The sequence below is a fragment of the Ranitomeya imitator genome, chromosome 7, assembly GCF_032444005.1.
Source record: "Ranitomeya imitator isolate aRanImi1 chromosome 7, aRanImi1.pri, whole genome shotgun sequence".
NCBI classification, from domain to species: Eukaryota; Metazoa; Chordata; class Amphibia; order Anura; family Dendrobatidae; genus Ranitomeya; species Ranitomeya imitator.
The window spans coordinates 217,820,823-217,847,854 of record NC_091288.1 but is presented as its reverse complement, the minus strand read 5'-3'; the positions used below and the strand labels follow the sequence as shown (position 1 = coordinate 217,847,854).

The window sequence follows — 27,032 nt, the reverse complement described above, 5'->3', positions numbered from 1 at the left end:
CGTCTCGTCTGATCGAGCTGCCAAGTGTATATTAACGTAGTGTAAGGAAGGAGAATGACTTCTAATATTAGTATGCATCGGAGCTGTAAACCTAAAACGGCAGCAGACCGCTCGTGAAGGCTATTTTGCACTCCGTACCCACCATGTGTATAGGGTGCCATCTAGTCCGGGTGGCATCTCGGGGTAGGCCTCGCTCTCCGGCCGTAAGAAGTTGTCGGCGGTCTGGGGGTCCATCTCCAGTGTCTCGGCTTGCTCCTGATTGGCTGTGATGGTGAGAGGGGAGGGGTTTGCTGCTTCGGTTGAAGGTGTAGTTGGGTTTGGTGGTGTGATGGGATGGAAAGAACAATCCGGACTGGGGAGCGGCAGAGCGAGACCCCCTCCTATATCCAGGGTGGAGTCGCAGGGTCCTGAATACAGCGGCCTCTTACACTCGGCTGCGGGGAATAAAAGAGTGAATAACGGACCCAGACTGCCATGTTGCCTCACCGAACAACAGCGCCACCTAGAGGTAGTAACCTGAGAATACGCAAATGAGACCAGCGTCACCTACCTGGTGGATACAGCTCCTGCTCCTCTTCCTCCTGCTTTGTCGTTGTCGTTTTCCTCTTTACTCGAACGGATCGATCCCTGCAAGGAAGAGATCATCTACCCTCCTCAACATGGACATTGTAACACACGAAGGAAAAATGGTGGCATGATGGAAATTACAGGACGAGACATCACTGATCTGCAAATTTTGGAAACAAAACTTTCACATCTGTCCGTCCTCTGCTGCTATTGAGGTGATTAATGGTCATTTGAGGAAGGTCCTGCCGCTGAATGCCCTTGGGCAAATCATCCGGATCCGCCGCCGGCAGCTCTCATGTAATCGCCAAACATAGACGTCCCGGATGTGCTAGATGGAAACAAGTCTGGAGACGCTGCAGCCGCGGGAGCCGAGTCTGGAGACGCTGCAGCCGCGGGAGCCGAGTCTGGAGACGCTGCAGCCGCGGGAGCCGAGTCTGGAGACGCTGCAGCCGCGGGAGCCGAGTCTGGAGACGCTGCAGCCGCGGGAGCCGAGTCTGGAGACGCGGGAGCCGAGTCTGGAGACGCGGGAGCCGAGTCTGGAGACGCGGGAGCCGAGTCTGGAGACGCGGGAGCCGAGTCTGGAGACGCTGCAGCCGCGGGAGCCGAGTCTGGAGACGCTGCAGCCGCGGGAGCCGAGTCTGGAGACGCTGCAGCCGCGGGAGCCGAGTCTGGAGACGCTGCAGCCGCGGGAGCCGAGTCTGGAGACGCTGCAGCCGCGGGAGCCGAGTCTGGAGACGCTGCAGCCGCGGGAGCCGAGTCTGGAGACGCTGCAGCCGCGGGAGCCGAGTCTGGAGACGCTGCAGCCGCGGGAGCCGAGTCTGGAGACGCTGCAGCCGCGGGAGCCGAGTCTGGAGACGCTGCAGCCGCGGGAGCCGAGTCTGGAGACGCTGCAGCCGCGGGAGCCGAGTCTGGAGACGCTGCAGCCGCGGGAGCCGAGTCTGGAGACGCTGCAGCCGCGGGAGCCGAGTCTGGAGACGCTGCAGCCGCGGGAGCCGAGTCTGGAGACGCTGCAGCCGCGGGAGCCGAGTCTGGAGACGCTGCAGCCGCGGGAGCCGAGTCTGGAGACGCTGCAGCCGCGGGAGCCGAGTCTGGAGACGCTGCAGCCGCGGGAGCCGAGTCTGGAGACGCTGCAGCCGCGGGAGCCGAGTCTGGAGACGGCCACGGGAGCCGAGTCTGGAGACGGCCACGGGACCAGATTTAGGGCACGAAGGCTGCTTACAGGAGCAAATACAACCTGGAGATGTAATAGCTCCTGGGACACTTTGGAGAAATGGCTGCAACAACGCCGAGCTGTTAGTGACCTGGAAGGAAGAGTAGAGTTGTCCGCATACAGGACATTATGCCCACACCATCCCCACCATATTCCCGCGACTTCCCTCTTCATGACGTTGACCACATGGTCTTATCAGATTGGAAGAATGGCGCATAGTGACCTGTTCTGTGCAGCAAGTGAAGTTGAATGTCACAGACACTAAGACGTCATGCAGCGTCTACACGACATTGGGCTGCGAGCCGGACGATCCGCTACAGATGTCCACTGAACTCACGCAACCGTTCTCAAAGGCCACATTGGTGCAGAGCAAGGCAGCAGTGGAGACCGACACAAAAGTCTTTTCTCGGCGATGAGTTCTGCTTCTGTCTTGGACGCAATGAGAGCTGGAGATTAGTCTGGAGATCACGTGGACAACGCCAGTAAGAGGCCTCCATCAGGGAATGCCACACTGGTTCTTCTCCCAAGATTATGGTGAGGGGTGACATAACTTCCTGTAGCCAGACCCCTCTTATCTTCACTCCTGAAGCACCAGCAGCTGTTACATTGGCGAAATGGCTGTGCCACTGGTTCCACCACCAAATCAGTGTCCCAGGAGCCATTTTTTCACATGACAACAGCAGGCCGCATGTACCTCATACTACTGTGAGCCACCTCCATGGCCTAAACCTGCTTTCGCGGCTGCAGCGGCTCCAGACTTGTCTCCCATCGAGAACATCTGGGACATCATTGGTCGGTTATTACAGAGGAGCTGCCAGCAGCGGCTTTTGATGATTTGCCCAAGTGCATTCAGCAGCAGAACCTTCCTTAGATGCAATTAATAACCTCGGTAATAGCACCCGGGGCTGGAAATGCTGGGATTTCTACACCTGGCTCAGACTCCAGAGGTCAGAATGTCAATATTTTTCATCATTTGCAGATCAGTAATGTCTACATCCTGTGGTTGCCAAATTTTCCTTCCTGGTTTTGCAATCTCACTGGTGAGGAGTGAATGTGCCATGAACTGGAATCAAAACCACGCTGCGCTTTACCTTTACTCTGTATGCGATGAGATGGCTCCATAATCTCTGGTCTATATTTCATAATGACCTTGTTTTTAGTCCATTGCCACCGTCTCATGGGTATATGGCTCTATACCAGACAGGACCCCCCCCCCCTCCACCAGATACAGTCATGGCCAAAAGTATTGACACCCCTGCAATTCTGTCAGATAACACTCAGTTTCTTCCTGAAAATGATTGCAAACGCAAATTCTTTGGTATTATTATCTTCATTTAATTTGTCTTAAATGGAAAAAACAAAAAGAATTGTCCTAAAGCCAAATTGGATATAATTCCACACCAAACATAAAAAAGGGGGTGGATAAAAGTATTGGCACTGTTCGAAAAATCATGTGATGCTTCTCTAATTAGTGTAATTAACAGCACCTGTAACTTACCTGTGGCACCTAACAGGTGTTGGCAATAACTAAATCACACTTGCAGCCAGTTGACATGGATTAAAGTTGACTCAACCTCTGTCCTGTGTCCTTGTGTGACCACATTGAGCATGGAGAAAAGAAAGAAGACCAAAGAACTGTCTGAGGACTTGAGAAACCAAATTGTGAGGAAGCATGAGCAATCTCCAGGCTACAAGTCCATCTCCAAAGACCTGAATGTTCCTGTGTCTACCGTGCGCAGTGTCATCAAGAAGTGTAAAGCCCATGGCACTGTGGCTAACCTCCCTAGATGTGGACGGAAAAGAAAAATTGACAAGAGATTTCAACGCAAGATTGTGCGGATGTTGGATAAAGAACCTCGACTAACATCCAAACAAGTTCAAGCTGTCCTGCAGTCCGAGGGTACAACAGTGTCAACCCGTACTATCCGTCGGCATCTGAATAAAAAGGGACTGTATGGTAGGAGACCCAGGAAGACCCCACTTCTTACCCCGAAACATAAAAAAGCCAGGCTGGAGTTTGCCAAAACTTACCTGAAAAAGCCTAAAATGTTTTGGAAGAATGTTCTCTGGTCAGATGAGACAAAAGTAGAGCTTTTTGGGCAAAGGCATCAACATAGTTTACAGGAGAAAAAAAGAGGCATTCAAAGAAAAGAACACGGTCCCTACAGTCAAACATGGCGGAGGTTCCCTGATGTTTTGGGGTTGCTTTGCTGCCTCTGGCACTGGACTGCTTGACCGTGTGCATGGCATTATGAAGTCTGAAGACCACCAACAAATATCGCAGCATAATGCAGCGCCCATTGTGAGAAAGCTGGGTCTCCCTCAGAGGTCATGGGTCTTCCAGCAGGACAATGACCCAAAACACACTTCAAAAAGCACTAGAAAATGGTTTGAGAGAAAGGACTGGAGACTTCTAAGGTGGCAGCAATGAGTCCAGACCTGAATCCCATAGATCACCTGTGGAGAGATCTAAAAATGGCAGTTTGGAGAAGGCGCCTTCAAATATCAGGGACCTGGAGCAGTTTGCCAAAGAAGAATGGTCTAAAATTCCAGCAGAGCTTTGTAAGAAACTCATTGATGGTTACCGGAAGCGGTTGGTCGCAGTTATTTTGGCTAAAGGTTGTGCAACCAAGTATTAGGCTGAGGGTGCCAATACTTTTGTCTGGCCCATTTGTGGAGTTTTGTGTGAAATGATCAATGTTTTGCTTCATTCTCTTTTGTTTTTTCATTTAAGATAAATTAAATTAAGATAATAATACCAAAGAATTTGTGATTGCAATCATTTTCAGGAAGGAACTGAGTATTATCTGACAGAATTGCAGGGGTGTCAATACTTTTGGCCATGACTGTATATTCCTCATGGGTATATGGCTCTATACCTGACAGGACCCCCCCCCCCCCCCCACCAGATATATTCATCATGGGTCTATGGCTCTATACCTGACAGGACCCCCCCTCCCTCCACCAGATATATTCATCATGGGTCTATGGCTCTATATATGACAGGACCCCCCCCTCCACCAGATATATTCCTCATGGGTATATAGCTCTATACCTGACAGGACCCCCCCTCCCTCCACCAGATATATTCTTCATGGGTATATGGCTCTATATATGACAGGACACCCCCCCCCCCCCCCCACCAGATATATTCATCATGGGTCTATGGCTCTATATATGACAGGACCCCCCCCTCCCTCCACCAGATATATTCCTCATGGGTATATGGCTCTATACCTGACAGGACCCCCCCCCCCTCCACCAGATATATTCATCATGGGTATATGGCTCTATACCTGACAGGACCCCCCCCCCCCTCCACCAGATATATTCATCATGGGTATATGGCTCTATACCTGACAGGACCCCCCCTCCCTCCACCAGATATATTCCTCATGGGTCTATGGCTCTATACCTGACAGGACCCCCCCCTCCCACCAGATATATTCCTCATGGGTCTATGGCTCTATACCTGACAGGACCCCCCCCCTCCCACCAGATATATTCCTCATGGGTCTATGGCTCTATACCTGACAGGACCCCCTCCCTCCACCAGATATATTCCTCATGGGTATATGGCTCTACACCTGACAGGACCCCCCCCCAGATATATTCCTCATGGGTATATGGCTCTATACCTGACAGGACCCCCCCCCAGATATATTCCTCATGGGTATATGGCTCTATACCTGACAGGACCCCCCCCCCCCCCCCAGATATATTCCTCATGGGTCTATGGCTCTATACCTGACAGGACCCCCCCCTCCCACCAGATATATTCCTCATGGGTCTATGGCTCTATACCTGACAGGACCCCCCCCTCCCACCAGATCTATTCCTCATGGGTATATGGCTCTATACCTGACAGGACCCCCCCCCAGATATATTCCTCATGGGTATATGGCTCTATACCTGACAGGACCCCCCCCCCCCCCCAGATATATTCCTCATGGGTCTATGGCTCTATACCTGACAGGACCCCCCCCTCCCACCAGATCTATTCCTCATGGGTATATGGCTCTATACCTGACAGGACCCCCCCCCAGATATATTCCTCATGGGTATATGGCTCTATACCTGACAGGACCCCCCCCCCCCCCCAGATATATTCCTCATGGGTCTATGGCTCTATACCTGACAGGACCCCCCCCTCCCACCAGATATATTCCTCATGGGTCTATGGCTCTATACCTGACAGGACCCCCCCCTCCCACCAGATATATTCCTCATGGGTATATGGCTCTATACCTGACAGGACCCCCCCTCCCTCCACCAGATATATTCCTCATGGGTATATGGCTCTATACCTGACAGGACCCCCTCCCTCCACCAGATATATTCCTCATGGGTATATGGCTCTATACCTGACAGGACCCCCCCCCCCAGATATATTCCTCATGGGTATATGGCTCTATACCTGACAGGACCCCCCCCCCCCCCCTCCACCAGATATATTCCTCATGGGTATATGGCTCTATACCTGACAGGACCCCCCCTCCCTCCACCAGATATATTCCTCATGGGTATATGGCTCTATACCTGACAGGACCCCCCCCCCCCCCTCCACCAGATATATTCCTCATGGGTATATGGCTCTATACCTGACAGGACCCCCCCCCCCCCTCCACCAGATATATTCCTCATGGGTATATGGCTCTATACCTGACAGGACCCCCCCCCCCCCCCCCTCCACCAGATATATTCCTCATGGGTATATGGCTCTATACCTGACAGGACCCCCCCCCCCCCCCTCCACCAGATATATTCCTCATGGGTCTATGGCTCTATACCTGACAGGACCCCCCCCCCCCCCTCCACCAGATATATTCCTCATGGGTATATGGCTCTATACCTGACAGGACACCCCCCCCCCCCCACCAGATATATTCATCATGGGTCTATGGCTCTATACCTGACAGGACCCCCCCCCTCCCTCCACCAGATATATTCCTCATGGGTATATGGCTCTATACCTGACAGGACCCCCTCCCTCCACCAGATATATTCCTCATGGGTATATGGCTCTATACCTGACAGGACCCCCCCCCCCCCCTCCACCAGATATATTCTTCATGGGTATATGGCTCTATACCTGACAGGACACCCCCCCCCCCCCACCAGATATATTCATCATGGGTCTATGGCTCTATACCTGACAGGACCCCCCCCCTCCCTCCACCAGATATATTCCTCATGGGTATATGGCTCTATACCTGACAGGACCCCCCCCCCCCCCCAGATATATTCCTCATGGGTATATGGCTCTATACCTGACAGGACCCCCCCCCCCCCCCCCCACCAGATATATTCCTCATGGGTATATGGCTCTATACCTGACAGGACCCCCCCCTCCCTCCACCAGATATATTCCTCATGGGTATATGGCTCTATACCTGACAGGACCCCCCCCCCCCCTCCACCAGATATATTCCTCATGGGTATATGGCTCTATACCTGACAGGACCCCCCCCCCCCTCCACCAGATATATTCCTCATGGGTATATGGCTCTATACCTGACAGGACCCCCCCCCCCTCCACCAGATATATTCCTCATGGGTATATGGCTCTATACCTGACAGGACCCCCCCCCCCCCTCCCCCCACCAGATATATTCATCATGGGTCTATGGCTCTATATATGACAGGACCCCCCCCCTCCCTCCACCAGATATATTCCTCATGGGTATATGGCTCTATACCTGACAGGACCCCCCCCCCCTCCACCAGATATATTCCTCATGGGTATATGGCTCTATATATGACAGGACCCCCCCTCCCTCCACCAGATATATTCCTCATGGGGTATATGGCTCTACACCTGACAGGACCCCCCCCCCCCAGATATATTCCTCATGGGTATATGGCTCTATACCTGACAGGACCCCCCCCCCCCCTCCACCAGATATATTCCTCATGGGTATATGGCTCTATACCTGACAGGACCCCCCCCCCCTCCACCAGATATATTCCTCATGGGTATATGGCTCTATACCTGACAGGACCCCCTCCCTCCACCAGATATATTCCTCATGGGTATATGGCTCTATACCTGACAGGACCCCCTCCCTCCACCAGATATATTCCCCTCCTACCTCTTATTTTTGAGTCCGTCCTCTCGGAAACCTTTTGCAAACGGATTTGTCTGGATCTTCAGCTGCGTTATCTGCGAGGGATAAGATATCACATCATGATTCCCACTTAGGGTCCAGCCGACTGATTGTTCTCCATGGTATAACCCTTCTTTTACCTACCTTCTCATTCTGGTACGCGGTCACAGTCAAGAACATGGTCTCTGGAAAAGTGAAGGAGGAGCAGCCGCCCCATCTGCGGCTAAATACATCCTGGGCTCGGACAATATGGAAACGGGGCTGGTACCGATGCATGGAGTGCAGGATAATCTGAGGGGTAAAAAGATTGTTAAAGTAATCCCTTCCCCCATGATGGGTGGATTGGTGATGGTCATACTAGTGACCACTGACAGCTGCCACGTTTCCTACTCACATGACCCATCTGGTCCAGTGTATTGTTGGTGAGCTTGATCTTGTGGAAGGAGATTGGCTGCTTCATCCAGTGGGATCCAGGCGCTGGAGAATCGGGGTGGATGTAGACTCTCTCGGGTAACCTCGGTTCAGCTCTTCCGCTTGGCTCCCAGTGATCTTCCTGCCACTTGTATCGGGAATTGTCCACCGGGACGATGTCGGCAAGAAGGACGTATTTACCATCTGGATCAAGGCCGGTGATGCTGACTTTACACTGAGGAAACATTCTTCTACAAGTGACAAAGACAAAGATGAAGAAAAATGGAGGATGGGGTGAAGGACAAAATGAAAAAAGATTCAGGATAAGAAGAGGGATGAAATGTAGGAAGATGGAGCATGAGGAGAAGAACAAGACAAGGGAGTATGAGGCAAGGAATAAGAAGATGGAGGATGAAGGTAGATGGAGAATTAGGAAAAGTATGAGAAGAACAAGATGGAGGAACAGGAGAAGGAAAGAATGATTTAAGAAACAAGATGAAGGAAGATGGAAATAGATGGAGAGAAAAGAGGGGGACAAGATAGAAGATTGGGGAGATGGTGAGGTTAAAGAGGGACAAGATGTTAGATGAGGGGAGGAAGAAGATGAATGTAGATGTTGAGGTTTGGGAAGGATGAAGGTAAATTAATGAGATACAAGAGAAGATGAAGTATGTGGAGAAGGACAAGATAAAGACTGAGAAAAGGGACATGATGGAAGATGAGGCTGAAGGAAGATGGAGAATATGGAAAGGAAAAAGATGAAAGATGAGAAGAGGAACAAGAAGTTGGATGGAGGAAAAGGAGAGAGAAGAAGGGTGGGTGGACGGAGAATGAGGAAAGGGACTGGATGGAGAATGAGAAGAGCGATTATATAAAGAAGGATGAGGAGAGGATGAAGAAACATGGAGGATAAGGAGATTGATATTTTGTGGAGGGAGAGGGGTGGGGCAATCCTACCCTCTAGTGTAAAGGGTTTTTGGGATATCATAGTAAAGCCCACTGACTTGTTTTCCCATGACCCTCTTACACATCCCTTGTCCACACCGCCCTTCCTCCTTTCCTCACCTCCCAGACTTCGTGATGATCATTTCGGTTCCTATAATGTGGAACTCTTTCCAGAGATCTCGGTTTTCCAGGGTCATCTTAACATTCCCGGGAAGTTGGGGCGCCTCACATGGGGGCTGCGGTTGACCAAATCCCAGGGCGGGACCTGGGGGCAAGGAGAGGGGTGTGAGGGGGGCAGCTCCAAGAATCCTTTGTGAGGTATCCAGTGCAGTAAAGAGGCCGTCGTATCGCTGACTGGTCGGAATCTCAAGTTCTGTAGGGAAGGAAGCAGTAAATGTAAGGGAATGGTTATATCCCCAAACCTGTCCTGGGGGTGTCCACTACTGTTCAGGGGACACATTGCTACACAAGAGGACTGAAATATCGTTCAAGGATCTGGAAAAGCTGGTTAATGGGGATGCTTGTATTTTAGGGGGAATGTAGATTATTGGAAGGTCTAGTGGTCTGGCCACCTCGCCTCAGAGGCCTCAGGTCACTCACAAGCTGCTCTGCTTGACAGGTATGTGCTAAATGGCCGCCATGTCCTGCTAATTGGACCCCTGCAGAGGTTAATGGTAACGAGATGGGACAGCTCCTCCTGTTCCCATATAAATCTAAGGTAGACCAGATGTCCGGGAAATCACGAGAACCTACAATGTCAGATCAACAAAACCTTGGACCAGATCTTAATAAATACCAGCACCAACAAAACATGCCCTCAGGCCGTGCCTCACAAATACTGGAAACCTCAACGTTGGAGAACTTGTGGCCAGAACCTCAGAAGGTACAGTGTACCTCAGAAAGTGAGGAGGACCAGAATTTCAGATACTGTTAGATCGTAAATTCACATTCCAGAACCTAAGAACTATACTGGAACTGGACCCATAAAGCCTAAAAGTATTACAATAGCCTTAGGTTCCATGACTGTTAGTCCTCGGGACTGCATAACCACCGCTATACAGCACTCATAAAAACTCTAGACCACCAGACCCACAACTATACAGGATCCCCACTACCATACTGTCCACTACCATAAATGTGGAGAAATAAAAAAAATAACATTTATACTATATAGTCCTATAACTTCCAGAACTGCCAGCCTACTGAAGCCACTAAGTCTTAGGACTCTGAGCACCACAAACTTACTAATAGTCTGAACTTGAATAGTCCCAAGGCCACCAGAACCACCATTGTATTGGACCCTAGGAAAATACTGGACTAACAAATCTTTGGGGAAACTCCAGAACCTCCAAATCAAGATTGCATAGTCCCATTTGAGCAGAACCATCATTATACGTGATCCATAAAGTTGTGGATCCACCAGAACATCACTTCTACCCTGGACTTGCAGAGTCACCAGGCCACCAGAAACCACAATACTGTATCCCAGGAGAACCAAGAAACTAATTTTCATGCAGGACCAATAAGTCTGAGCTGAAACTTGAACCTTATATCTAGACTGGACCTGCATAGCCCCATGACTCTAGAACCATCACTATACCAGATACCCAAAATCCTCAGAGCACTATAACTTTCATACTACACTGGACTTGCAGAACTATGGCCACCAGAGCCACGACTATACTAGACACTCATTGCCATGCTGGACCACCAAAGGTCAGGAAACATCAGAAATTCACGATTTGTATTGGACCTACACAATCACCAGAAGACCAGAATGCCTCTACTCTGCTGGACCAACACAGTGTTTAGACCTCCAGAACCTCAATACTATCATGAACTCGCAGTTTTAGTAAAGAAACATGACATCAGAACCAGAACTACAAAGATAAAACCTAAACAAAAAATGGGAAAGTAAAGCTTGTAAAGAACTTAAACACAATCTCAAATACATTAGTCTAGAACCTTACAAATAAACTGGACTCACACAGAACCACATTAGAAGCTTAGGAGTCACCAAAACCACCATTAATATCAGGAGTATCAGGAGACCAATAGCCAAATATATCAGAACCACAAGTTGTTGGACCTCAAAGCACTTCTATAGAGTGTGGAATGTGTTCCATCCCAAGGTTCTCAAAGCTTGTGACCTGATTCAGGAGGAATTGGACTGAACAAGATTTTTGCTTCTAATGAAACATGGAGGTGGACCTTAGATCTATGGATGAGGTATCATGGGCGTCCAAAGACTCCATTGCTCTTCAGAAACTCACCTTATATCTACTGCGATATGAACGCATGATACAAAATACAGAACACACATACAATCGTAGATCTCTCCTGGACATGATGAAAACACAAGGAACCTCAAGAGATGCCTCCAACAACTACTCAACCAAGCATAGTCATACATACCTGGGTACCTGTAGGGTTCATGGTGCCCACTAGCTGATGGGTAGGTTGGTGTTCTCACAGCATAGGGTGGTCCATATTGCTGAAATATGTCGGTGTGATACATGGCGTGTAGGATCAGAGTATGAGCTTCATGAAGATCCTACAAGAAGTGAGGCTGAGGAGAAGGTCCTTGTGATGGGGCCAGTCACTGGGGTGAAGATAACACATTGACTCTTCCTAAAAGTCCGCCCTGCACCTTTTGATGTGGGACCCTCCTGCTAGGTGAGAGGGGGCAGCAGGAGGAGGTCTCTTCACACATTAGAACTGAATTAAACTTTATTAAGGGTCTTTATGGCCGTTCTGAGCCTCAGTTTGACCAGTTGTCAGGAAATGCAGAATTCAGGGAAAGAAGGAGGAGGAAGAAGCAAGAAGGTTGTAATGAGCTGATCTGTCCGACCATGGAAGGTCCTACCACATGGAGGAGAAGAAGACTATGCCTCTACTATGTCTGATACAGGGCGATCAATGGGTCCTGGTGGTATCACAAGGGAAGGCTCGGATACAGTATCACCCATGAAGGGACTAGATACAGTGCGCATGGTAGTAGTGCTCAGTGATATATGATGGGGGTAGTAGTGCTCAGTGATATCATATGATGGGGTAGTAGTGCTCAGTGACATCACATGATGGGGGTAGTAGTGCTCTGTGATATCATATGATGGGGTAGTAGTGCTCAGAGATATCATATGATGGGGTAGTAGTGCTGTGATATCACATGATGGGGTAGTAGTGCTCAGTGATATTGCATGATGGGGGTAGTGCTCAGTGATATATGATGAGGGTAGTAGTGCTCAGTGATATCACATGATGGAGTAGTAGTGCTCAGTGATATCATATGATGGGGGTAGTAGTGCTCAGTGATATCATATGATGGGGGTAGTAGTGCTCAGTGACATCACATGATGGGGGTAGTAGTGCTCAGTGATATCATATGATGGGGTAGTAGTGCTCAGTGATATCATATGATGGGGTAGTAGTGCTGTGATATCACATGATGGGGGTTGTGCTCAGTAATATCACATGAGGGTAGTAGTGCTCAGAGATATCATATGATGGGGGTAGTAGTGCTGTGATATCACATGATGGGCTAGTAGTGCTCAGTGATATATGATGAGGGTAGTAGTGCTCAGTAATATCACATGAGGGTAGTAGTGCTCAGTGATATCACATGATGGAGTAGTAGTGCTCAGTGACTTCACATGATGGGGATAGTAGTGCTCAGTGATATCATATGAAGGGGGTAGTAGTGCTGTGATATCACATGATGGGGTAGTAGTGCTCAGTGATATATGATGAGGGTAGTAGTGCTCAGTGATATTACATGATGAGGGTAGTAGTGATCAGTGATATTACGTGATGAGGGTAGTAGTGATCAGTGATATCACATGATGGGGGTAGTAGTGCTCAGTGATATTTATTATTATTATTATACATTTTTATAGCGCCATTTATTCCATGGCGCTTTACATGTGAATACGGAGCAAATATAGAGAAATACATTAAACATGAGCAGATAACAAGGCACACGAGTACATAAGGAGGGAGGACCCTGCCCACGAGGGCTCACAGTCTGCAGGGGATGGGTGATGAAACACTAGGAGAGGGTAGGGCAGGTTGTGCGGCGGTTCAGTAGGTTGAGGATCACTGCAGGCTGTAGGCTTGTCGGAAGAGATGAGTCTTCAGGTTCTTTTTGAAGGTTTCTATGGTAGGCGAGAGTCTGATATGTTGTGGTAGAGAGTTCCAGAGTATGGGGGAAGCACGGGAGAAGTCTTGTATACGATTGTGGGAAGAGGAGATAAGAGGGGAGTAGAGAAGGAGATCTTGTGAGGATCGGAGGTTGCGTGTAGGTAAGTACCGGGAGACGAGGTCACAGATGTATGGAGGAGACAGGTTGTGGATGGCTTTGTATGTCATGGTTAGGGTTTTGTACTGGTGTCTCATGGAGTGATATCACATGATGGGAGTAGCAGTGATCAGTGATATCACATGATGGGAGTAGCAGTGATCAGTGATATCACATGATGGGAGTAGCAGTGATCAGTGATATTACATGATGGGGGTAGCAGTGATATTACATGATGGGGGTAGCAGTGATCAGTGATATTACATGATGGGGGTAGCAGTGATCAGTGATATTACATGATGGGGGTAGTAGTGATATCACATGATGGGGTAATAGTGATCAGTGATATCACATGATGGGGGTAGCAGTGATCAGTGATATTACATGATGGGGGTAGCAGTGATCAGTGATATTACATGATGGGGGTAGCAGTGATCAGTGATATTACATGATGGGGGTAGTAGTGATATCACATGATGGGGTAATAGTGATCAGTGATATCACATGATGGGGTAGTAGTGATCAGTGATATTACATGATGGGGGTAGTAGTGATCAGTGATATTACATGATGGGGGTAGCAGTCATCAGTGATATCAGATGATGGGGGTAGTAGTGATCAGTGATATTACATGATGGGGGTAGCAGTGATCAGTGATATTACATGATGGGGGTAATAGTGATCAGTGATATTACATGATGGGGGTAGCAGTGATCAGTGATATTACATGATGGGGGTAGTAGTGATCAGTGATATCACATGATGGGGGTAGTAGTGATCAGTGATATTACATGATGGGGGTAGCAGTGATCAGTGATATTACATGATGGGGGTAGCAGTGATCAGTGATATTACATGATGGGGGTAGCAGTGATCAGTGATATTACATGATGGGGGTAATAGTGATCAGTGATATTACATGATGGGGGTAGCAGTGATCAGTGATATTACATGATGGGGGTAGTAGTGATCAGTGATATTACATGATGGGGGTAGTAGTGATCAGTGATATTACATGATGGGGGTAGTAGTGATCAGTGATATCACATGATGGGGGTAGCAGTGATCAGTGATATTACATGATGGGGGTAGCAGTGATCAGTGATATTACATGATGGGGGTAGTAGTGATCAGTGATATCACATGATGAGGGTAGTAGTGATCAGTGATATTACATGATGGGGGTAGTAGTGATCAGTGATATTACATGATGGGGTAGCAGTGATCAGTGATATTACATGATGGGGGTAGTAGTGATCAGTGATATTACATGATGGGGGTAGTAGTGATCAGTGATATTACATGATGGGGGTAGCAGTGATCAGTGATATCACATGATGGGGGTAGTAGTGATCAGTGATATTACATGATGGGGGTAGCAGTGATCAGTGATATTACATGATGGGGGTAGTAGTGATCAGTGATATTACATGATGGGGGTAGCAGTGATATTACATGATGGGGGTAGTAGTGATCAGTGATATTACATGATGGGGGTAGCACTGATATTACATGATGGGGGTAGCAGTGATCAGTGATATTACATGATGGGGGTAGTAGTGATCAGTGATATTACATGATGGGGGTAGTAGTGATCAGTGATATTACATGATGGGGGTAGCACTGATATTACATGATGGGGGTAGCAGTGATCAGTGATATTACATGATGGGGGTAGTAGTGATCAGTGATATCACATGATGAGGGTAGTAGTGATCAGTGATATTACATGATGGGGGTAGTAGTGATCAGTGATATCACATGATGAGGGTAGCAGTGATCAGTGATATCACATGATGGGGGTAGTAGTGATCAGTGATATCACATGATGAGGGTAGCAGTGATCAGTGATATCACATGATGGGGGTAGTAGTGATCAGTGATATTACATGATGGGGGTAGTAGTGATCAGTGATATTACATGATGGGGTAGCAGTGATCAGTGATATTACATGATGGGGGTAGTAGTGATCAGTGATATTACATGATGGGGGTAGCAGTGATATTACATGATGGGGGTAGTAGTGATCAGTGATATTACATGATGGGGGTAGCAGTGATCAGTGATATTACATGATGGGGGTAGTAGTGATCAGTGATATCACATGATGGGGTAGTAGTGATCAGTGATATTACATGATGGGGATAGTAGTGATCAGTGATATTACATGATGGGGGTAGTAGTGATCAGTGATATTACATGATGGGGGTAGTAGTGATCAGTGATATCACATGATGGGGTAGTAGTGATCAGTGATATCACATGATGGGGGTAGCAGTGATCAGTGATATCACATGATGGGGGTAGTAGTGATCAGTGATATTACATGATGGGGGTAGTAGTGATAATAAGTGATATTACATGATGGGGGTAGTAGTGATCAGTGATATTACATGATGAGGGTAGTAGTGATCAGTGATATTACATGATGGGGGTAGCAGTGATCAGTGATATTACATGATGGGGGTAGTAGTGATCAGTGATATTACATGATGGGGGTAGTAATGATAATAAGTGATATTACATTGATGGGGGTAGCAGTAATCAGTGATATTACATGATGAGGGTAGTAGTGATCAGTGATATTACATGATGGGGGTAGTAGTGCTCAGTGATATTACATGATGGGGGTAGCAGTGATCAGTGATATTACATGATGGGGGTAGTAGTGCTCAGTGATATTACATGATGGGGGTAGTAGTGATCAGTGATATTACATGATGGGGGTAGCAGTGATCAGTGATATTACATGATGGGGGTAGTAGTGATCAGTGATATTACATGATGGGGGTAGTAATGATAATAAGTGATATTACATTGATGGGGGTAGCAGTAATCAGTGATATTACATGATGAGGGTAGTAGTGATCAGTGATATTACATGATGGGGGTAGTAGTGCTCAGTGATATTACATGATGGGGGTAGCAGTGATCAGTGATATTACATGATGGGGGTAGTAGTGCTCAGTGATATTACATGATGAGGGTAGCAGTGATCAGTGATATTACATGATGGGGGTAGTAGTGATCAGTGATATTACATGATGAGGGTAGTAGTGATCAGTGATATTACATGATGAGGGTAGTAGTGATCAGTGATATTACATGATGAGGGTAGTAGTGATCAGTGATATTACATGATGAGGGTAGTAGTGATCAGTGATATTACATGATGGGGGTAGTAGTGATCAGTGATATTACATGATGAGGGTAGCAGTGATCAGTGATATTACATGATGGGGGTAGTAGTGATCAGTGATATTACATGATGAGGGTAGTAGTGATCAGTGATATTACATGATGAGGGTAGTAGTGATCAGTGATATTACATGATGAGGGTAGTAGTGATCAGTGATATTACATGATGAGGGTAGTAGTGATCAGTGATATTACATGATGGGGGTAGTAGTGATCAGTGATATCACATGATGAGGGTAGTAGTGCTCAGTGATATTACATGATGGGGGTAGTAGTGCTCAGTGATATTACATGATGGGGGTAGCAGTGATCAGTGATATTACATGATGGGGGTAGTAGTGCTCAGTGATATTACATGATGGGGGTAGTAGTGATCAGTGATATTACATGATGGGGTAATAGTGATCAGTGATATCACATGATGGGGGTAGTAGTGCTCAGTGATATTACATGATGGGGGTAGTAGTGCTCAGTGATATTACATGATGGGGGTAGCAGTGATCAGTGATATCACATGATGGGGGTAGCAGTGATCAGTGATATCACATGATGGGGGTAGTAGTGATCAGTGATATTACATGATGGGGGTAGCAGTGATATCACATGATGGGGGTAATAGTGATCAGTGATATTACATGATGGGGGTAGCAGTGATCAGTGATATTACATGATGGGGGTAGTAGTGATCAGTGATATCACATGATGGGGGTAGTAGTGATCAGTGATATTACATGATGGGGGTAGTAGTGATCAGTGATATTACATGATGGGGTAGTAGTGATCAGTGATATTACATGATGGGGGTAGCAGTGATATCACATGATGGGGGTAATAGTGATCAGTGATATTACATGATGGGGGTAGCAGTGATCAGTGATATTACATGATGGGGGTAGTAGTGATCAGTGATATCACATGATGGGGGTAGTAGTGATCAGTGATATTACATGATGGGGTAGTAGTGATCAGTGATATTACATGATGGGGTAGTAGTGATCAGTGATATTACATGATGGGGTAGTAGTGATCAGTGATATTACATGATGGGGGTAGCAGTGATCAGTGATATTACATGATGGGGGTAGCAGTGATCAGTGATATTACATGATGGGGGTAGTAGTGATCAGTGATATTACATGATGGGGTAGTAGTGATCAGTGATATCACATGATGGGGGTAGTAGTGATCAGTGATATCACATGATGGGGGTAGTAGTGCTCAGTGATATTACATGATGGGGGTAGCAGTGATCAGTGATATTACATGATGGGGGTAGTAGTGATCAGTGATATCACATGATGGGGGTAGTAGTGCTCAGTGATATCACATGATGAGGGTAGCAGTGATCAGTGATATTACATGATGGGGGTAGTAGTGATCAGTGATATTACATGATGGGGATAGCAGTGATCAGTGATATCACATGATGGGGGTAGCAGTGATCAGTGATATTACATGATGGGGGTAGTAGTGATCAGTGATATTACATGATGGGGTAATAGTGATCAGTGATATCACATGATGGGGGTAGCAGTGATCAGTGATATTACATGATGGGGTAGCAGTGATCAGTGATATTACATGATGGGGGTAGTAGTGCTCAGTGATATCACATGATGGGGGTAGTAGGGCCGGACGGTCCCCATCACCCCTTACAATAACAGCTCTGCAGATGTCCCTAGTAAGGAGGTGACATGGGGCTGCAGACGCAGAGCTGCTCCTTTGTACTCATTTCACAGATAGGTGCAAACCTGACCACCATTAACCCCTTTCTCTCCCACACCTTGTGCAGTCACATGTGGACAAACCACCACCTGCCCACCAGGGAGAAAGGACGAGCCCCCACGGGACAGGTGGACATAGCACATTAGAATAATAGAAGGGGGCATTGCCCGGGGGTCCAGCAAGACCCCCTGATCCCAGATATTTAGACACAGAGCAGTGAACTGAATCTGTCTCTTCCAGTGATCCCAGAGAGACTGGACGATGTGAGATCAGGGATCTGTGAGGCCGGATCATCACTCTCAGGACTCTTCGTTATTAATGACATTGGCTGGATGTTGGGGGTTGTTGTCCGGCTGCAGAATACATTTGGAGCCGATCAGACGCCTCCTGATTATATTCCATGATGGCTCAGTGTCTGCCTGTATTTCTCAGCATTGGGGACACCATTATCTGCACCCCGGTTCCTCTGTTTCCATGCAGAGTTGCGTCACTTGTTTCCATGTAGAAGATTTGGGGTTCAGCTGTAACTCTTCCATGAAGACGACTTCTGGCCAAACTTCTCCGAACACAAGATGGGTGCAGCTGGTCCCAATTCTGAGTTGATGGCACTGCTGGACATCTCCTGATTTTAAAGGGAAGTAATCACAATGTGTCATTCATCTGCTGCACTAAGTTTCCTTGGCTCGACCACTGTGTCTGTGGTCCTCAACGATGCCCAATTCTTGGTGCTTCCATCGAGTTTGGATAGCACATCTTGAATTTTGACCCCCCCAGTCTCTTGTCACATCTTTCCTTGGGAGACACCTAGCTGATTCAGTAGAACTACCTTGTGTCTCGTTGCTGTGATCAGTCTTCCTGCGGTGTATGGCCTGCGATGGTCTTCAACAACCTCACCTTTGTGGCACAGTTTGGCTGGTCCTCGTCCAGTTTTAGGTTCATACACAGCTATTTCCACTACTCCGACTACACCTTCTTAAAAACTATATTACCCTTTATAGATTTAGGCTATCTTCACACGTTCCTGATTTCCCTCCTTTTTTTTCAGGACTAAAAACCGCAGCTCTTGGCAGAAAACGCAGGTCCTTTTTTTGGTGCTTTTTTGGTGCTTTTTTTATGCGTTTTTTGATGCGTTTTTTTATGCAGTTTTCTATGCAGAGTCTGTGTGTTTTCTAGGAAGTTTTTTAGGGTTAAAATGGCTGAAAATACCCTAACCCTAACCCTACCCCTAACCCTACCCCTAACCCTAACCCTATTCTAACCTTAGTGGGAAAAAAAAAAAATTCTTAATTTTTTTATTGTCCCTACCTATGGGGGTGACAAAGGGGGGGGGGGGTCATTTACTATTTTTTTTATTTTGATCACTGAGATATAACCTATCTCAGTGATCAAAATGCACTTTGGAACGAATCTGCCGGCCGGCAGATTCGGCGGGCGCACTGCGCATGCGCCCGCCATTTTGCAAGATGGCGGCGCCCAGGGAGAAGACGGCCGGACGGACACCAGGAGGCCGGGTAAGTATAAGGGGGGGAGATTAGGGCACCGGGGGGCGTCGGAGCATGGGGGGGTGGCATCGGAGCATGGGGGGGTGGGATTGGGGCACGGGGGGCAGCCACACTGCAGCGGTTCTGCACCACAAACCGCAGTAAAACCCGCAGATATATTTTTCATCTGCGGGTTTTACTGCGGGTTTGACCTCACAATGGAGGTCAATGGGTGCAGAACCGCTGCAGTTCCGCAAAAAGAAGTGACATGGTACTTCTTTTTTACTGCGGCAATTCAGCGCGGCTTTTTTCACGATTTTCCGCAATGTGGGCACAGCAGTTCCTGTTTTCCATAGGGTACAGTGTAATGTACCCTGCATGGAAAACAGCTGCGGACCCGCAGCGGGAAAATCGCGGCGATTCCGCATGAAAAAAAGGATGGTGTGAACATGGCCTAAAAATACTCAATATTCATTTGAAACAAAAAAGAGGCCATCTATGTAAAATACTGTGTCACTAGCAAAGACTGTAAATCATAGCCTACCACCGTGCCGCATAGTGTGAGCGACCACCACCAAAAATAAGTCCTATGATGTACTTTATTAAAAATAGCAATACAAATAGGCATACAATACAAAATAACAAGACTCCAATGTTTTCCTTGGGGTGGACCCACAGGACAGTGCGCCGCATCATGCTCCCGGCAATCTGCCTCACCCACATGGCTGCGCCGTACAATTTCTCATTGCCACTGCATCACTTTAAAAGCTCTACGTCTTTCCTCCCTCACACATCCCCCCTGAGGGAGTGTTGGAAGAAACGCGCGTCGGGGCTGAGGGACAGCAGGCAGACCGGATCACTATATATCACTTATAAGTTTTATCAGCAGGGTCCCTGCGTATATCAACATTGATAGCATTGTGCTGCTTATACACTATAAAGGCAACAAAGGAATGCTTAGTGGTAATGGGGGTATCAGTAGTACTTACTGTCGCTCTTATTCATTCCCGTCTGGACTACTGTAACTCTCTTCTGATCGGTCTCACTCTTACCAAACGTTCTCCTCTCCAATCCATCTTGAATGCGGCAGCCAGGGTCATATTTCTGTTCAGCCGCTTCACCGATGCCTCCATCTTGTGCCGGTCATTACACTGGCTACCCATTCACTACAGGGTCCAGTATAAACTCATCTCTCTCACCCACAAAGCTCTCCACAGTTCTGCACCGCCTTATATCTCCTCTCTCATCTCTGTCTATCGCCCTACACGTGCCCTCCATTCTACAAATGACCTAAGACTAACATCCCCCGTAATCCGAACCTCGCACCTCCGTCTCCAAGACTTCTCTCGTGCTGCGCCAGCTCTCTGGAATGAACTTCCCCAGACGATCAGACTGATACCTAGCCCCGACCTATTCAAGCGCGCTTTAAAAACCCATCTCTTCAAACAAGCCTACCAAATCAACTACTCAGTAAACTAACTTTACCCTGTTCCCTCCTTCCAAATATTATTCTGAATCTGCCCCCTACTATTCATCTGTCTCCACACCCTCCATGCACACGATAACTGCACTTGATACTTGACTATTGCATCATGTAGCTTTGTATGAAAATCCCTATTTTGGCCTTTGGCCTCACTCAATGGTCCTCTGAGGCCACTCACAAAGATGGCCACACGCTGGACCTCATCTTCACCCGCCTCTGCTCCCTTACTAACCTCACTAACACACCCCTCCCCCTGTCTGACCACAACCTACTGACATTCTCGTCCCTCTCCTCTCCTAGTGTGCAACCCCCACTCCACAAACTCACTCACCCTCGCCGAAATCTCAAACATCTCAACTTACAATCACTCTCTGAGTCCCTTCTCCCTCTCACAGACATAGCTTCCCTTCATGACACAGATGCTGCTGCCACTTTTTATAACACCACAATAACAACAACACTCGATTCGGCCGCCCCACTCATGCATAGTAAAACTCGTACAATTAACAGGCAGCCCTGGCTGACCAGCCTGACCAAAGAATTGAGACGGGCTTCCAGGATTGCTGAGCGGAGATGGAAGCGATCCCACTCTGCCGACCACTTCACTGCATACAAGCAGTCCCTCGCCAGCTTCAAGTCTGCGCTTACTGCCGCAAAACAAACTTACTTCTCATCCCTCATATCCTCCCTGTCCCACAACCCTAAACAGCTTTTCAACACTTTCAATTCTCTACTCCGTCCCCCCGCACCTCCTCCCTCCCCCCTCATTTCTGCTGATGACTTCGCCTCTTTCTTTAAACAGAAGATCAATACGATCAGAGAAAGCTTTGGCCCACAGCTCCCACTGCCCCTCTTAGCTGCTCAACCCTGCTCCTCCAAAACCAGCTTCTCCACCATGACAGAAGATCAGCTCTCCACCCTCCTGCCAAGATCACACCTCACCACCTGCACGCTTGACCCGCTCCCATCCCACCTCATCCCTAACCTTTCCACGGTCTTCATCCCAACCCTAACGCACCTCTTCAACCTCTCACTCACAACAGGTGTCTTTCCCTCATCCTTCAAGCATGCCAAGATCACACCCATCCTCAAAAAGCCCTCCCTCGACCCATCCTCTGTGTCTAGCTATCGCCCAATATCTCTTCTCCCTTATGCCTCCAAATTGCTGGAGCAACACGTCCATCTTGAACTGTCCTCCCACTTCTCCTCCTGCTCCCTCTTTGATCGGTTACAATCAGGCTTCCGTTCCCATCACTCAACTGAAACTGCCCTAACTAAAGTCACCAATGACCTACTAACTGCCAGGAGCAAGCGACACTACTCTGTCCTCCTTCTCCTGGACTTGTCTTCTGCCTTTGACACTGTAGACCACTCCCTTTTGCTACAAATCCTCTCATCCCTTGGCATCACAGACTTGGCCCTTTCCTGGATCTCGTCATATCTGACAGACCGAACATTCAGTGTCTCCCTCCCCCACACCACCTCCTCACTTCGCCCCTTGTCAGTCGGTGTTCCTCAAGGCTCTGTTCTAGGACCCCTACTCTTCTCCATCTACACTTTCGGCCTGGGACAGCTCATAGAATCCCACGGTATGCAGTACCATCTCTACGCTGACGACACGCAGATCTACCTCTCCGGACCTGACCTCTCCTCCTTGCTTACCAAAATCCCGCACTGTCTGTCTGCCATTTCAGCCTTCTTTTCTGCTCGCTTTCTACAACTGAACATGGACAAAACAGAATTCATCATCTTTCCCCCATCTCACTCTACCCCTCCACCAGACCTATCCATCAATGTCAATGGCTGCTCACTATCCCCAGTCCCACACGCCCGGTGCCTCGGGATGATCCTCGACTCTGCCCTCTCTTTCAAGCCACATATCCAAGCCCTTGCCTCCTCCTGTCGTCTCAAACTCAAAAATATTTCCCGGATCCGTGCTTTCCTTGACCGCAACACTGCAAAAACGCTAGTGCATGCCCTTATCATCTCCCGCCTCGACTACTGCAACCTCCTACTCTCTGGACTCCCCTCTAGCACTCTGGCACCACTCCAATCCATCCTACACTCTGCTGCCCGACTAATCTACCTGTCCCCCCGCTATTCCCCAGCCTCTCCCCTGTGTCAAGCCCTTCACTGGCTTCCTATCGCCCAGAGACTCCAGTTCAAAACCCTCACACTGACATACAAAGCCATCCACAACCTGTCTCCTCCATACATCTGTGACATGGTCTCCCGGTACCTACCTACACGCGACCTCCGATCCTCCCAAGACCTCCTTCTCTACTCCCCTCTCATCTCTTCTTCCCATAACCGCATCCAAGACTTCTCCCGTGCTTCCCCCATACTCTGGAACTCTCTACCCCAACACATCAGACTTGCGCCTACCATAGAAACCTTCAAAAAGAACCTGAAGACTCATCTCTTCCGACAAGCCTACAGCCTGCAGTGATCCTCAACCTACTGAACAGCCGCACAGCCAGCTCTTCCCTCTCCTAGTGTATCCTCACCCATCCCCTGCAGACTGTGAGCCCTCGCGGGCAGGGTCCTCCCTCCTTATGTACTCGTGTGCCTTGTTATCTGCTCATGTTTAATGTATTTGTCTATATTTGCCCCGTATTCACATGTAAAGCGCCATGGAATAAATGGCGCTATAAAAATGTATAATAATAATAATAATAATAATAATAATTGCCAAACCTGTAATAACGAGCACTTTTCACCTATTGTGTCCCCCCATTTCCTTGTAGATTGTAAGCTTGTGAGCAGGGACCTCACCCCTAATGTCACTGCTTAAATTGTCTTAACTTGTACTGAATTTATTGTCTGTACATGTCCTCGCTCAATTGTAAAGTGCTGCGGAATATGTTGGCGCTATATAAATAAAAAATTATAATTATATTACTATTAATAGTGAGTGCAGCTCTGGAGTATAATACAGGATGTAACTCAGGATCAGTAATATAATGTATGTACACAGTGACTGCACCAGCAGAATAGTGAGTGCAGCTCCGGAGTATAATACAGGAGGTAACTCAGGATCAGTAATGTAATGTATGTACACAGTGCCTGCACCAGCAGAATAGTGAGTGCAGCTCTGGGATATAATACAGGATGTGACTCAGGATCAGTAATGTATGTACACAGTGACTGCACCAGCAGAATAGTGAGTGCAGCTCTGGGGTATAATACAGGGTGTAACTCAGGATCAGTAATGTATGTACACAGTGACTGCACCAGCAGAATAGTGAGTGCAGCTCTGGAGTATAATACAGGAGGTAACTCAGGATCAGTAATGTAATGTATGTATACAGTGACTGCACCAGCAGAATAGTGAGTGCAGCTCTGGAGTATAATACAGGATGTAACTCAGGATCAGTAATGTAATGTGTGTACACAGTGACTGCACCAGCAGAATAGTGAGTGCAGCTCTGGAGTATAATACAGGATGTAACTCAGGATCAGTAATGTAATGTATGTATACAGTAACTGCACCAGCAGAATAGTGAGTGCAGCTCTGGAGTATAATACAGGATGTAACTCAGGATCAGTAATGTAATGTATGTACACAGTGACTGCACCAGCAGAATAGTGAGTGCAGCTCTGGGGTATAATACAGGATGTAACTCAGGATCAGTAATGTAATGTATGTACACAGTGACTGCACCAGCAGAATAGTGAGTGCAGCTCTGGAGTATAATGCAGGACGTAACTCAGGATCAGTAATGTAATGTATGTACACCGTGACTGCACCAGCAGAATAGTGAGTGCAGCTCTGGAGTATAATGCAGGATGTAACTCCGGATCAGTAATGTAATGTATGTACACAGTGACTGCACCAGCAGAATAGTGAGTGCAGCTCTGGAGTATAATGCAGGATGTAACTCAGGATCAGTAATGTAATGTATGTACACAGTGACTGCACCAGCAGAATAGTGAGTGCAGCTCTGGAGTATAATGCAGGATGTAACTCAGGATCAGTAATGTAATGTATGTACACAGTGACTGCACCAGCAGAATAGTGAGTGCAGCTCTGGAGTATAATGCAGGATGTAACTCAGGATCAGTAATGTAATGTATGTACACAGTGACTGCACCAGCAGAATAGTGAGTGCAGCTCTGGGGTATAATGCAGGATGTAACTCAGGATCAGTAATGTATGTACACAGTGACTGCACCAGCAGAATAGTGAGTGCAGCTCCGGAGTATAATACAGGAGGTAACTCAGGATCAGTAATGTAATGTATGTACACAGTGACTGCACCAGCAGAATAGTGAGTGCAGCTCTGGAGTATAATTCTATGCTGCAGTGCTCCACCATGCTCAGTAATTCTCCTCTGTGTAGGTGCAGGTATGATCGGTGACTCCATCTTAGCTGTGTTGTCTATTAATATTCAGGAAATCTTATATCTTACATCTTGTACTGCTGTTTTTCCTCCATACTTTACACTTTAGCTCTACTTTACTAGAACACAATTTTGTCATTACTCGTAGCTAGTGTTGAGCATTCCGATACCGCAAGTATCGGGTATCGGCCGATATTTGCGGTATCGGAATTCCGATACCGAATTCCGATACTTCCCGCATATCGGATACCGGAATCGGAAGTTCCCAGAATTCAAACAGAACGCAGCAGCCAATGAGGAATGATTGGAAGTGTGGGCACATCCTGTTTAGCATGGTGGGCATGTAAGTACTGGCAAGGCTTGGATTGGCTGCTGAAATGATGTCACTCTGCACTATAAAAAACGCTGCCGCCATTTTGCGCTTACTCTGCTGTGATTTCAGTTAGGGACAGGACGCTGTGTTCTAACAGAGGGCCAGTTGAGCTTGCTAATTGCTTTATTTTCCTTTCCAAAGGCTAATTTAGCAAAACGCTGTGTGTTCTTCACTGTTCACCTTGCTCTTGCCTTGCAGCGCTGTTTTAACAACGTTCTGCAAGGTCTCTGTGTGTGTGTGTGTGTGCAGTTCACTCTGTAGTCTGTGTGCAGCCATATACCCGGTTGTATTCAGCTCAGGGGGGGTTCACACTGCCTCACACAGTTGTCCTTTTTTGCTCATAGTGCAGCCTGCTGCACATTTTTTCTCAAATTTCCTATTAGTGTTTTTCCACCCGTCTCCAGCTAAATTGTGGAAAAACACTACATAGGATAACCTAGAGGAGGGTTTGTTGGCCTTGCAGCGCCGTTTACGGCTGTCTGCACGGTCTCTGTGTGAGCCCAGCTCGCCCTGTAGTCTGTGTGCAGCCATAGCCGGTTGGATTCAGCTCAGGGTTCGTTACTGCCTCATACCTTGAGAAAAATTTTCCTTTTTTTTCAAATAGTGCAGCCTGTTTAAAATTTGAAAAAAAAAAAAATCCTATAAGTGTCTTTCCACTCGTATCCAGCTAAATAGTGGAAAAACACTATATAGGATAACCTAGAGGAGGTTTTTTTGGCCTTGCAGCGCCGTTTACGGCTGTCTGCACGGTCTCCGTGTGAGCCCAGCTCGCCCTGTAGTCTGTGTGCAGCCATAGCCGGTTGGATTCAGCTCAGGGTTCGTTACTGGCTCATACCTTGAGAAAAATTTTCCTTTTTTTGAAATAGTGCAGCCTGTTTAAAATTTGAAAAA

General features: G+C 47.6%; 1 protein-coding gene across 1 annotated transcript in view; it reads right to left on the bottom strand.

Moving 5' to 3' along the window:
- The window catches only part of LOC138645566 (T-box transcription factor TBX6-like), a 75,469-nt gene that overhangs the window by 1,438 nt on the left and 46,999 nt on the right, over positions 1-27,032 (bottom strand). Inside the window, exons 2-7 of the mRNA XM_069734974.1 lie at positions 9,361-9,613; positions 8,279-8,546; positions 8,029-8,175; positions 7,870-7,940; positions 551-627; positions 143-434 (exon numbers count right to left, since the gene is read on the bottom strand). Of these exons, the coding sequence (XP_069591075.1) occupies positions 143-434; positions 551-627; positions 7,870-7,940; positions 8,029-8,175; positions 8,279-8,546; positions 9,361-9,613 (1,108 nt within the window). The remainder of the gene's footprint in view (positions 1-142; positions 435-550; positions 628-7,869; positions 7,941-8,028; positions 8,176-8,278; positions 8,547-9,360; positions 9,614-27,032) is intronic.